Here is a 13529-nt window from a genome sequence, read left to right as displayed (position 1 = left end):
TTATTTGGGAGGGGGGGGGGGGGAAGTTAGACTAAAAGACTGTTTATACCCTAGGGATCCTACCGAGAGCAGGGGATAATTTTGACTAAGCCCTCTCAATACTAAAGTTACGCTGTTACTACCTCTGGTGGTAATTTTCAGGTCCCAATTTTTTGCATGCTCAAATACCAAGATAAGATGAACCTGACTTATATTTGGAACAACTTTTGCAGAATCCTATTTAAAGCCAAGGTAGAGCAAGAGCCCAAGTGTATGGCATGTCACTTATGCTGAAACAATTGAGTTATTCAACATGGTATTAGAGGAGGAAGTGAACTCCCAGCACTATGTCTTTACATTAAATCCAGCTCAGTGAAGTCAAGGGAACTCTATTCCCTTCAGCGAAAGTTGGATGAGGGCCTTACTTACGATGGAGAGCACTTTCCAAATCTCCTGCTACATGGTGCCCATTGGAAATGGATCTTGCTTGACTGAAAAAGTAAAGCTCATAGCAGCTCTGCCTTCTAACTGTCCTTGAGGGAAGAGATGCAGGTGGCAGTTCAGTGCTCCCATTATGCACAACTCCTCCATCCTGTTGGACACCGCCCTTATAAGTATATATTTTGCTTCCAACCATCTGCATTACACTTCATTGTATCTGGCCACATGCTTTGCACTTTTCAGATGGATCTGTTGTCCACCATAGCAAGGAAAAACGCAGTGTTCTGCCAGCAAGCAAATGTTTTCTAATTATCTGATTTGCAGAGATGCATGTTAATGCCTTCCAGTTGCTGGTTCTTCTCCTCCTTTCATCCCCTGCATCATAAGCTAATGGAGTAATTAATTCATAATAGCCCCAGATGGAATTTTGAGCAACTATTTAAGGCATACTGAGAATGGATTAGAAATTGTCTCTTGGCAATGACCTTGTTTTCCTCCAGAACTGAGTTAGTTTTTTACCCAGTCCAAATTGCAGGAGTTGATTGTCTTTCAGCATCAAGCCTATTTATTTTAAAATATCTTACCATGGGGATGGATGGTGGTACAGCAAGGACAGTTTTTCATTGTGCCATTAAGGACGTGGAAGCAATCTGAGGGGTGGAATGCTACTCTAAGGTGAGGATTCCCAAAAGGAATCAGCACCTAAAACTGGACCGTGATTATCATGGTGGATGCTGAGCTGTTTGGAAAACCTGATCCCAATTCAGGTGCCTCATTAGAAACTGTTCTTTGAAAGCCTGCCCTTTATTGTGAGTGGCATGCCAAACGCAGCAAAAATTGGTTTGTCACGTGGGTTTAATGCCAACGTACTTTATAATAACTTTGTTTATGCATGAAGATGCAACGAGGACGGAGTGCCAAAGGAGACCAATAATGAGAGCGATGGAGTGCATATATAATGTTCCATCCACTATGCCAGCTGGCTCCTCACTATCCAAACTGATATACCTCCTTAATGTAGTACTCTACAGCTTCTTTCACATGTTCCTCTATAGGACATGCTGACAGCTTCGGTGTCAATGCAGGAAATATGATCTAATCAGCTCAGTAGCTGGGGTCCTAGTAATGGAACCCAACCCTTTCTACAGAGGTGCCTACTGTTTCTCATCTTGCAGCCCCTGTGGTATTGAAGTCCTCTCCGTTCAAAGTTACAGTGTCTCAGATGCTGGCAGCGCTCACATCATGCATAAAAAAGTGCAGCATGATCTCAAGCAGGAGTTCATGCTAATTCCAGAATTTTATCCTTACAAGAATATTGGGACTGGGCCCTTTAAACATAACCAGTGGAAAGTAGTAAATGCCCCAGGAAGTGAGAGATATACTGATCTGATTCTAAAGTATCTGCATTTTTTCTGGAGGCACTGTATGTACTAAATGGATTTCCCAGTCAGGATCCAGACTGAAGGCCATGACTCAGACAAGATTTCCACTGATTTCATGCCTGTGTCCCAGCTGAGAAGGCTGTAGATATATTTATCAATGTATTAGTTTGACTGGGTGATACCAATTCAGTGCCTTGGCAGCCAAGTGATTTCTTTCTGAACATCAGGCTGCCACTTGGTTTTGTCAGCAGGAAGTTTTGTTAACTGTTGTCCACTGTTTTTGTGTCCCCTCACAAGCAGGAAAAATTCATTCACACGTGCTCCTTGCCCAAGTCCCAGCAAGGTTCTGGGAGACAGCTCCAGACTGTGCACACTCCGGACACCATGTGGTCTCATGGACCTGGCACATAAGGTAGGAAGGTTAGTGCCCGTCACCAACAGAGTTTGCACACATCGAGAGAACCCTCCCCAGAAGAGAGCAGCAAACCGAAGTCATGTGCAACGGAAGCAGCCAAGCACTGCACAGCTCATCCCCTCAGCCAAGCAGCTCCAGGCTATCAGTGCAACCAAAGGCAAGAAAAACACAGAAAGACCTGCACAAGAACCCGGAATCCATGCCAATCTAGTCCAGCAGCATCCTGGCAGAAAGGCATTAAAGGCTGTTCAAGGGAGGGTTACCAGGGCTACTGGAGAGACATTGGCAAAGGCGGAGCCCATAAGAATTGTGAATGAGAAACCAGGAACTGGGAACAGCCCAGCTGTGATTAAAGTCACAGAGCTCCACATCAGCCAGCGCTCAGTGGAGAGAAAGAACATGGCTGGCAACTTACCCGAACTCCAAGAAAGCCAGGATTGTCAAGAACCTGTGACAGCCCATGTCAATAAGAACAATGTCATTATCATCCCCATGCTCAATCCTCAAAGTATGCCTGATGCAAGCTCAGATACAGAATTACTACCTAACACCTGTCTAAGCAAGTCTCCTCTTGATGGCTCTTTGGCAGAGGAAAGAAGTCAGACATCTCATTCCACAACAGTTAGTCCTATGGATCCTTCTTTTCCATCACTACAGGAACAATCTGCCAGAGTTACAAAGCACTGTGGCTCCCTGGAGCAAGGTGATGAGCACTGCATTTCACCTGCAGAAGCCCTGCAAGAGTCCTTAGACTCAGAGAATGAAAAGAATGCGTCCTCTAGAGAAGATGACCTTTTTGTTGCCTTCCAAGAGGAGCACACAGGAATGGACATCCTCTTTTTATTGTCTGATGATGAAGAGGAACAGTAGAAGAGGAATAGAGAAGAATTCTACAGGGAAACAGTGAGAGGAGCTTCAGCTGGGCTCCATGAGCAGCTTGCAGGGACTGAACCTAGAAAGATTTTTTTTTAAACAAACAAACAAAAAAATAAAAATAAAAGAAGCATTTGAAAAAAAAAAATTGAGAAAGGAAATGAAGTCTACTGTTGTTTATTAATGTTTCTTACCGGGCCTTGCTCTATTCCCTGCCACCTCACCATTTAAACATTGAATATGAACTCCTCCTAGGGTAGGAAAGAGAATCACTTTTCTTGAATCTGAAATGATATGAGGTCACTGTCCCCAGCTTTTAGAGTGGTACATGTGAAAAAAATAAAAGGACCTGCTTCTCAGTTACTGCACGGATAGGGCAAGGGGGACTGGATGCCAGCAATGTCTCCTGTATTGTGATGGGGCCTGCCCAACCTTTGGCATGATTTAGGGCCTCAGAGGTACTCTCATTTAAGGTGTGCTTCCCAGAGCTCCCTATACCCTTAGAATCAAGGAAGAAGAATAGTTGTAGGGGACCCCAGCTGTGCCACTGTGTCACAAGCCCATGAATAGGGATGGTAGAAGGCTGACCTACAGGCCGTGCTTCTCTCCAAAGACCAGTGGGGTGGGGAGAGAGGCACCTGCCTGGGGCACCAAGTTAAGAGGGGAGCCAGAATCCCCCCTCCATCCCTGCCGAGTCTGTGCTCCAGCAGCATTGCCATGGTAGGATTCCAAAATAGTTCCCTGCTACTGCTGCTTTAGGACCAAGAGAGCTGGGGCTCTCAGGAGCATCCCCCTATCCTTCATCACTCTCAGAGCCTACACCCTCTGCATACACCCCTCAGAATCACATGCCCCCCACTGCTTTCCAGCAGGGTTTGCCCCAGTGCCAACTTGGCTTGCTACATCACTGCCTAGGGCTAGAGACTACCTGAAAATTTGGACCAAAGTATTTTAACAACTAACACTAGTTCCAAAGCTGTTCTGAGGATCCACCCATACAAAGCCGGTATACACAAGCCAGTATACACAAAATGTGCTGAGTAGCTGCCCCCCAAAAACTGTTATTTGCACATAATAGGCATTTGTACCGAACAAAATTGACATACGCTTTGTTAGGAGCACATGGCTTTGTAGTAACAAAGCAAGTGGGGCAGTGTTTTCTCTCCCGTGAGCTAGTTAATCCCACTGTTTAAAGCCAAGCAGGGTGTGGGATTGTTCCAGCTGTGGTTGCCATTATTGTTTCCGACAGGTGATACTTTTTGTCTCATGTTCACAGACCCAGAGGGTTTCTGGAGGGGTGTCAGCTGCTCAGCAGCGTTACCCAGTCAACTTCTGTGGACAAATCTCACCGCCTTTGAACAAAACCAGGCAAAACCAATGGATCCTTCATCCATTTTGTAGGGATCAGGGTTCTAAAATGAAGCAAGTCTGCTATCCAAGGGGTAAAAGCTGTGCTGAATCAATGTCCCAGCCCCAGAAAAGCTTCTAGATGCTCACCAGGTTGTGGTTTTGGGGTCCTATGTACTCTTCAGCTTCTCTTGGTTTTCACAGGCCATACCACTGGCTCTCTCCTTGGCTTCTCTAGCACATTTCCAATGCACCACCTGTTGGGTTTTTTTTTGAGAAGCCACTGGAGTTGACTTGGTGCCCACCCAGCCTGCCGGTTCCACGCCCGAGTTGACATGGTGCTGGAGAAGCTGCCGGGGTTGACCTGGTGTCTGCCCAGCCTGCCGGTTCCATGACTGGGTTGACATGGTGTTGCAGGAGCTGCCTGGCCAGAACCGGGTTGACATGGTGCTGGAGAAGCTGCTGGGCCAGGCCGGAGTTGACCAGGTGCCCACCTGGCCAGCTGGTGCCATGCCTGGGTTGACATGGTGCTGCAGAAGCCACTTGCCCAGACTGGGGTTGACCTGGTGCTCAGTCTATTTGAATTAAAAAGGCCTTGGGTCCAGCCCACTAAAAATCAGGGGCCGCCACTGGTTGGGCGGCCAGAATGCACTGCCTGTTACTTGCTCATGGAAACGGGATCCCAGTTCTGAGCCCCAGACACACCAGAAACCTGAAACATCTTTCCCAGAGCTCTAACATTGTGTATACCCTGGTTTCATCTCTCACTTTGGCAAGGACAAGTGATAGTGGTAGAAAACAGATTTATGGGCTTTGCATGGGATTCTATAAACTCTCATATCGCTCTCAACTTTAACTAGCAAAAGAACAATGCAGATTGAACAAAGCAATGAACACACCCGTACATATTTACCTGCTTCTGATTTCTCACTGCTCTGAAGTGATCTTTAGACTTAGTTCAGAATCCTCTAAGAAGTCCAGGAGATCCCACTCCTTCTGCATGTGGCTTGTCCTTTTTCATGGCATATCATACTGTGCAGCTAGTTTCCTCCTCCTTCACCTGCTCCTCCAGTCAAAGGGCCTCCTGATGATATATTGTGATATTCAGGTTCCAGGATAATTTTGTACCCGAAGTATCAGAACAGCCTATTCACCCTCTCTTTATGACAAAGATGTATAGAATGGCTACACAGAATTGAACCAAGAAGTCAATTTGTGATCTGGCTGTATTTTGGAAAGGTACTGAAGAATATGAGATATGAAGAGTAGGCCTCTACTAAAAATCAGATGCCTATTTTGCTGTCTACAAGAATATTTTTTACATGGTTCTAGCACTTTATACAATTTGAGCCTGATCCAAAGCTAATATAAATATTAGAAACTCCATTATGAAGCTGTACTGTGGATCTAGCCCTGCTGTAGAAGGAGAATGGATAAGGCTGTCCCGAGCGAGGACATTTTTGTAAGTTTACCAACCTGAAGCCTTTCAGCTGAGATTATCCATGCCAGACATCCCTCTCAAGGCATGTAGGTGTTAGAAAGTTTGAGCTAAAAATATTTAGCCATTCCCCAAGAATGAGATTAGGGTAAAACCTATTGCTTGTCCCTGTTGAAAATACCAGTAATTCTTACACCTGTTTCATTAAGCAGTTGTAGTACTTGCATGGTTTGAAGCAGGGACTTGAATTTTGTCAGAGCGGGTTGCCCTGGTGTTAGGGATTTTCCTCTCACCGTTCCCATGAAAACCTGTCCAAATTTCACCAAATATGCCTCTAAAATTGCATGTTTGGAGGAGAGACAGATTTTTGACAGTCCATCTCCATTGGCTAGGCTAAATGCTTAGCCTAGAGATGAGAGGTCTGAGAAGTACAAGGAGGAAGGGGCAAGACTGTAAGCTAATGGTTAGGACACTCAGCTAGGAAGAGGGGGAACTGCATTCCTAGTATTTATGTATTTTATCCAATGACTTTTCAATGTCTCAGCAGAGCTGGGAGTAGAGGCTAGAACCCAGATCTTCCCTCCCAGGGGAGTACCCTAATCACTAGCCTGCAGTGTCATGCTCCCACCTGCACTGTCCCTTTCTGCCCCCTTGAATCCAGAATTCCTGCTTGAACAGGAGTTGAAAGTACCTCCCTCACCTCACAAATTTGTGCTGCTACTTTTTGCTGAAGTGCATGCCCCTGTGAGTCCACATCGGTGTGGGGCAAATTGCCCCACTTTGAGGGAACTGCCTTTTTCCCACTCCTCCTGGCTCCCATTGTGCCAGAGAAGCCAGGGGACAACTAAAGGAGTGGAGATGTGCTGGCCAGAGTATCTTCTGGGAGGACCAAGCCTCCATGTCTGCTGGTGCATGCTCTTGTGTGTACCATGCTGCTTTTTTTGCAGTTTTTTTTTCTACGACCGGGATTTACTGGTAGCAAAATTTGTCCTCGCACTGCAAATTTGTAGCATGGAACATGTTTTAATGCTCTGGTGTGCAGTTTATGGCATTGCAAAAAGGTTTGTGCTGCCACAAACTGCATGTGCCTACATATCTGGATGTGGCTCACATGCCCAGTAGCAAAGCTGGTGCTGCCTAGCAAGCATCAGGCACCTCATTCTTTCCTGGACCTGGTCCTTCTTTCCAAGGTAAGAACAGACTGCAGACCAGGAGCTGGTTGCCCTCTACTGTCCACTAACCAGCAAGGCATAGTTATTAAAATGCACCATTGTGCCTTTGCTACTACAGTTCACTCTCTGGGTTGCTGGTGGTCCTGAGAAGGTGTTGTAGGGGATGTGTATGCAGGCCAAACCAGAGGTGGTTTCTCAGCTGAGGAACTCACAGCAGGAGTGTGGCTGTGCTCTTCAGTGTCAGTTCCCCAGATAGGTTCCCCCTGCCCTCTCTCACACATCAGTCTCCTTCAGATACCATCACTCTGCTCCCCATTTGCAATATTACAGGACCCCAGGAAAGGAGTGCATGATGATGTGGTTACTAGCGTTTTTAAATAGGGGAAAAAGGTATGAAGGGGTCCATCTTAGGGCTACTAGGTCCACTGCATCACTGATCCTTAACCAGGATGCTTGAACCTGGTGTCTCCCCCACTACATTAGAGAGAGGACAGAAATTCATTCCATGTGCTTTGTGGAGCTACTGTCATGTCTGAGGGTGGCATGGGGAAGTGTGGTTATGAAATCCTCACTCTGGCATGAACACACTTCCCCAGGCCACCCTCAGACATGATAGTAGCACCACAAAGCACATGCAAGGCCACCACATTGTTTTTCAGTAATCTCTCCTGCTACAATGTGTACCACACATTTGACTGTAATCAAGCTATGCTGTGACCACTGCTTTCCAGGACTGTCCTATTATTAGTGGTCCCACTGCTAGTCAACTGTATCCTTCTCGTCTCAGTTTTGAGAATGCAAGCTGGTTGGGGTAGGCAGGGGCTGTCATTTAGTTATGCATCCATACAGTACCCATGTGTAACACGTTGGAGTCCTAGGGGCAGCTATGATGTCTCTGGTGGCTGCACAACCCATGTCCTCCTCTGCCTCTGGGGTACTCTCACCTCCTTGCCCCACCACACCTTGCTGTACCTATTGTATAGAAAGGGAGGCTGCCTTGAGAGTCCTAGAGCAAGCTTTACCCTATCCACTAGCCAGTAGGTCCATCCTGCACCACTGACCTTGATCCAGCTCCTGAGCTGCATGAGCATTCTCTGCCCATTCATGCCCCAGGGCAGCAATGAGCCCTAGGGGCTAATTCCTTGGTCAGTTTGGCCCTACCCATGCCCCATACCTTGCATGTGTTGCTGTACCATCCCAATCTTGTTGGGGCTTTAACTTCCTCAGCCTCCACTCCATTTCTCTGGCTGGGTCTTCTGTTGGGTCTGGCTTCAAGGCACCAGCTCTAGTCTTGCCCTCTTGGGTGCCAGGCCCCTGTCTCACTCTGCTTTAAGCCTGCCCCCGTCAGGGCTCAAAGCCATTACATGCCCCTAGGGCACTAATGGGACCTCCAAATACTGCCCTTCATAGTCCCCGCCCAAACCACCAGCATGAACTGTAACCAACCAATAAGCCCCCTGGCTAGAACATAAACTCTCCGTTCTGGGCCCACCAACATCAACAAAAGGGGAAGCAGTCCTCTGCTTGCTCCTTGAAAAGGTAAAACTTTCCCTCATCTCTGGTACCAGGCCAAGCTCTCAGAGCCTCACTGGTCCTCCAAGGTAGCATAGCACTTCATCTAGCATTCCCTACCAGCAGGAGCTCCTACCCCAGCAGCTTGCAGGGCTAGCTCAGGCCGTGGGTTTATATGCCTCCCAGGGCCCTGCCCCTTCTGTTCAGATTATTTTGGCCTGCAGGTGCCTGCTGATTGATCTCATTGACCAGTTACTATGACAACCCAATTGCAGCTGCCTGGCCCGCTGTGCCCCCTTTCTGGGCTGCTTCTCTCAGAGTAGCAGTCTGTTACACCAGACAACTGATCTGCGGCCTGCGAGCAGAAGTAATACAAAATGTTGATGGCTTTTAACGTCTGATATCACTACAGCCATGTTTTCCTCCTTGCAATATTGACAGAAGAGTCCCTCCCATGCAGACTGTGGGCCTCCTGTTGATACATGCTAGAGCAGACAAGGCTCATGACTGCAATTTGTGTCCCAAACAGCACAGCAGTGGATTGAGATAACTTGGTATCTCTCAGGCGGCCTTGTTTTCTGTGCAAGTAGCTCTGGCTCCCTGTCTGTTCCCCTGGATTTGTTAAGATCTTTCTGTTCCATGCTCTGATCTGTTGCCCTCCGGTTTCTCCTCCTAAGGAAGCAGTTCAAACACTAGAAGAAATATGAGACGAGTCCAAAGATTCATTCAGAAACTCAGTGTGAATTCAATTTAAATGAAACTGCAGACTTGCTGCGTCCCTGGCTATGAGCCTTTGTCAAAATTTGTGAGGAGGCGGCAGACACCTGGCACCAATTAACAGTGAAGTCAAAGAAAGTGTGGGTTCATGGATAGATCTGGACTGCAAAGCGTGAGGACAAGGGGCTATTCAGAGCTCTGTCACTGTCCTGCAGAGTGACTGTTTCTCTGTGCTTCAATTTCCCTATCTATAAAATAGGAGAGCTATGGTAATCTCCTTCGGGAAGTGCATTGACATTTTGGAGGAAAAACACTGTAGATGAGGTAGCAATTATTTGGACATGATACTTTTTCTATATTCAGCTTTCTCAGCTTCTAACTTAAAGTACAGGTTTGTCTTTTTTTTAATACACCTTCACAGATTTTTCAGTGAGCTATTTTCTCTTTCCTTACCATCTGCATGCTTTTCAGTTGACATTTATATTGAGACTGGGACCTCTACAATTCAAGGATATAATAGTTTCAGTATTTTAATGGCTGCTAGCTGAGGGCCTAGCTGATTTGACAGGACAGGAAATGTGCCTGAATTTGGAAATAAATGACTACTGAAGTTGCATGCGTGCAACTTCTGCAGATTTGCAGAGGTATGTTTTAAACACAAAAGGTAATAGGTTCATTTAAATCAGTGATTGTTTAGGCTAAATGAAAACTGTTCTTACTGAGACATTGGTGAGCAGAATGAAGTTCTGTGCACCACGCAGGAAGTCAGACTAAGTGATCTAATGATTCCTTTCTCGACATAAAATCTGTAAATGTCCAGGGCAAACTACTGACCCCTGGCCCACTTTTGCTAATGGATATACACATTAAAGAACGCATCTGATATGCCACAAATACACTCTTTCCATTGTAACTCAGCTCATGAGAGTCATTCCTCTCCATTTACAGCATGAATTCAGACTACAAAGATTAATATAGCAAACCCTTAGACTCACTAGCCCTGGAGCTGCCTCTGCTCTTTCTGAGGAAGCTGTGCACTTTGCCAGTATGGGTTAGCAGTGGAAGTGGTTCAACATCAAGAGCAGAGAGGATCGGGGGAAATAAAAGCAGGCAGCTTATCAACTATTCTCCTATTCTATGAGAGGCAATGCAGTCAATTATGTTCAACTGTACACTTCTGTATGAACAGACAATTCTAATTCAATTTACCCATGCTTCTTTAATGAGTGAGTAGCTACTTTTTAAGTAATGTTTGGCTGCAGAGAGTAAATCACCCTGCAGAGCATCAGCTGCTAAGAACAAGCAAGCAAGCAAGCAGGTATAGTCTGTGTGCACTCTAATTTAGCACTTTGACGGGAAGTCTCAGAAGGGATTTCCGTGGCGCTCGTTTCTCAGGAAAAATAACCCACACCCACTTTTCCATCACTAGCTCCTCTCCCCTCCCCTTCCAGACCTTTTGCAAGACAGGGGTGCCAGAATGAACACAGTATTTAAAAAGCATACCATCAACTTATATAAAGGCAGTTTTCACAGGTCTTTCTATCCCCGATTTAATATATTCTAACATGTTTGGTTTTATCTGCCATTGCACATTGAACTTATTTTTGCTAAACTGAGACAGGGAAGCCCAGCCCTCCTTTCAGCAGTTAGTTAATTTAGAAACCAGCAAGATGGATGGATAAACTCCTCCAAAGGTATATTAGCTGGCATGTCAGCCTGAATTTCATCCCATGGTTTTATCCAATTATAGTGGTTCACATCCCCTGAAAGTGTATCATTCACCTTCTCCAGACTTGAATAACTTTAGTAACTGTGGTCTCTTTGCCATTTCACTGCACCTCAACCTCTTCAAATCGTTCATAAAACTATTAGTACCAGTTCCAGAACTGGCCCTTGAGGCACCCTACTGTTAAACCCATCTGCTCTACTGAAAATGGGTATTTTATTCCTATATGGTGTTGTCCCATAGCCAGTTTCCAGTCCTTTCAGCAGGTGACTGTTTACCTTTGTTATTAGCTTTCGTGATGAATTTTGACAAAGGCTTTCTGCAAGTCTAAATAAATACCAAGAAATACCAAGCAGTTCTCCTTCACCCCTATTTGTTGACACACAAAGAATACTAGTATACTAGAGGCCTGATTTACCTTTACCAAAGCTGTGATTATATGTGTTTATGAAAGTACTTTGTGAGTCTTAGCATTAACGTCTGTTATTACATTGGTACTTGAGTACTTACAATTGAGAAAACGATACCTTATGAAGACTTGGTAAACAAAAAGAGATCTTCTAGATGCATTATCTTACATAGAAGAATACAATTTTGGCACTTGCACAATGCTTAGCAGTGTTTTTCAAAAGCAAGTGCTGAGATTTAGGAAAGACCTGTTTCTGATAGTAGGCAACCTTTGCTCTGATCTGAGAACAAAGCCTCTTTACAGGGGGCACATCTACATGTGCAAATGCTGCAGGGTGGGTTTACCCTAAAGTAAATTTCTTTACAGTAAACCCACCCAGGCAGGCATCTAAACATGCAAGGATGCAGGAACAGTACTTTACTGCTTCTGGCAGCAGTCTGCTTCCTCCCCCTCTGGCCCTGCACTGGCCCCCTGCAGCGGCCAGGGGGTGCTCTATGCTTCCCCCGAGTACTAGCCCAGGGGCTGGCAGGAAGCACTTTCCTGGTGGGGGCTGGGAGATTGCTCCCTGCCCCTGGGAACTGCCTGCTGCTGGGGCATGCTCCACCACTGGAGCCTGGGCGCCAACAATGTCCCCCTGCCCTAGCTGCAGGGAACTCTGGGCCCTGGCTCCCCAATAAGGGGCAGGGGGCTTGGAAAAAGTTGCAGGGGAGGGGTAGTTCCTAGCCCCCTGCCCTGATCCACAGGTGGGGCAGCTACCAATGAGCCTTTAGCTGGGCAGGGATTCTCTGCCTACTCCTCCCCTGCAGCTCTTTCCAAAGTCGCACCTTGATCACCTGATCAGGGCATGTGGCTGGGACCTGCCTCTGATTGGGACAGATTCTGGCCAGCACCGCGGCTGTGCAAGGAAGTCTGCACATACAGCCTGGAGGTGGTTGGGGACTGTCCCGTTTTGGGCAATCCCCAGCCAGTTCCAGGCTGCATGTGCAGACTTCCCTGCACAGCCCAGGGACTGTCCTGGTCAAAGGCAGGTCCCAGCCAGCTCCAGGCTCGGCAGGGAACTCTGTACTAAATTACTTCACAGTAACAGCTCGTACAGATGCAGCTAGTAGGCGTCTGCATGTGTAAACAGCGATGCTTACTGTGCAGTAATCTGCACTAATCTCGAATAATGTGTTCGTGTAGACATGCCCAGGATGCAGTTACGAAGAGAAATTTAACTAACAAATATTAATGGGAATTATTGTCTCTTACAATTATCCAGGGACCATTTAGGTAAGGATCAATTAAACACATCGATAAAGAAGCAAGCCAGATTTTCAAAACCTGTTTCTACCGGCAAAGGCTACTGGGCCTTCATGACTTATGTCACTGCAACATCATTTAAACTGTAAGCTCTTTGGGGTGGGAGTATCAGTCACTATGCTTGCAAGGAGCCTGGAGATCATGATCAGAGAGGGGGGCCTCTCCCTTTTATAATGCAATGCAAATAATAAAATCATCAGATAAAATTTCCAGAAGTGCCACTGTTCCTTTCAATCATTTCATCAGGATTTAAAGTTGGAAGATGTCCCCAGGAACTCGAATATCAGTATGATAAATTGCAGATGAAAATATCTGCAGGTGCAAAACAAAGGGTTTGCTTTTTTTGTTTTGAATAATATCCCTCTTTATGGCAAAATATACCACTGCATATGTTGATATTTTTGGTGGAGTTGACAGAGTGAAATACTTTGTATCTAATTGTGAAGGTCACTGAGTATTGAGCACTGCCTGAGGACAACTGCTGGCCCAGAAAAGGAGTTTTATCACCTTGTTGAAAGCCATCAAGCTCATCAGGGACAATGAATATGAAATACTCATCTGCTACTACACTCCCTTGGAACAATGATTTTTCTCCACAGGAGGCCAGCAAATGGGTCAGCACAACTGACCAGGAAGGAGGAGGGAGTGGGGGAAGCCCCATATTGGCAGTGGACTGAGCACCAACTTGCAAACAAAAGTCTGCTCTGGGGAGCTGGTGATGATCACTGCCACCTGGAAGCACTCACCAGAGTGGACAGGCACAAATGACACTGCTCAGCCTGCAACACAGGACACAACTTGAACCCAAAGAAAGGG

General features: G+C 46.2%; 1 protein-coding gene across 1 annotated transcript in view; it reads left to right on the top strand.

The window, feature by feature from the left end:
* Positions 1-3209, top strand: part of LOC109292724 — a 14746-nt gene extending 11537 nt beyond the window's left edge. The window contains exon 5 of the mRNA XM_019510283.1: positions 2103-3209. Coding sequence (XP_019365828.1) covers positions 2103-3087 — 985 coding nt within the window. The 3' untranslated portion in view covers positions 3088-3209. The remainder of the gene's footprint in view (positions 1-2102) is intronic.
* Positions 3210-13529: the final 10320 nt, after the last annotated feature.

Source organism: Gavialis gangeticus, unplaced genomic scaffold (genome assembly GCF_001723915.1).
Source record: "Gavialis gangeticus isolate Ggan-Ray unplaced genomic scaffold, GavGan_comp1, whole genome shotgun sequence".
Classification (NCBI taxonomy): Eukaryota; Metazoa; Chordata; order Crocodylia; family Gavialidae; genus Gavialis; species Gavialis gangeticus.
Note: the sequence above shows the minus strand (reverse complement) of the source record. Positions and strands in the feature narration are given on the sequence as shown.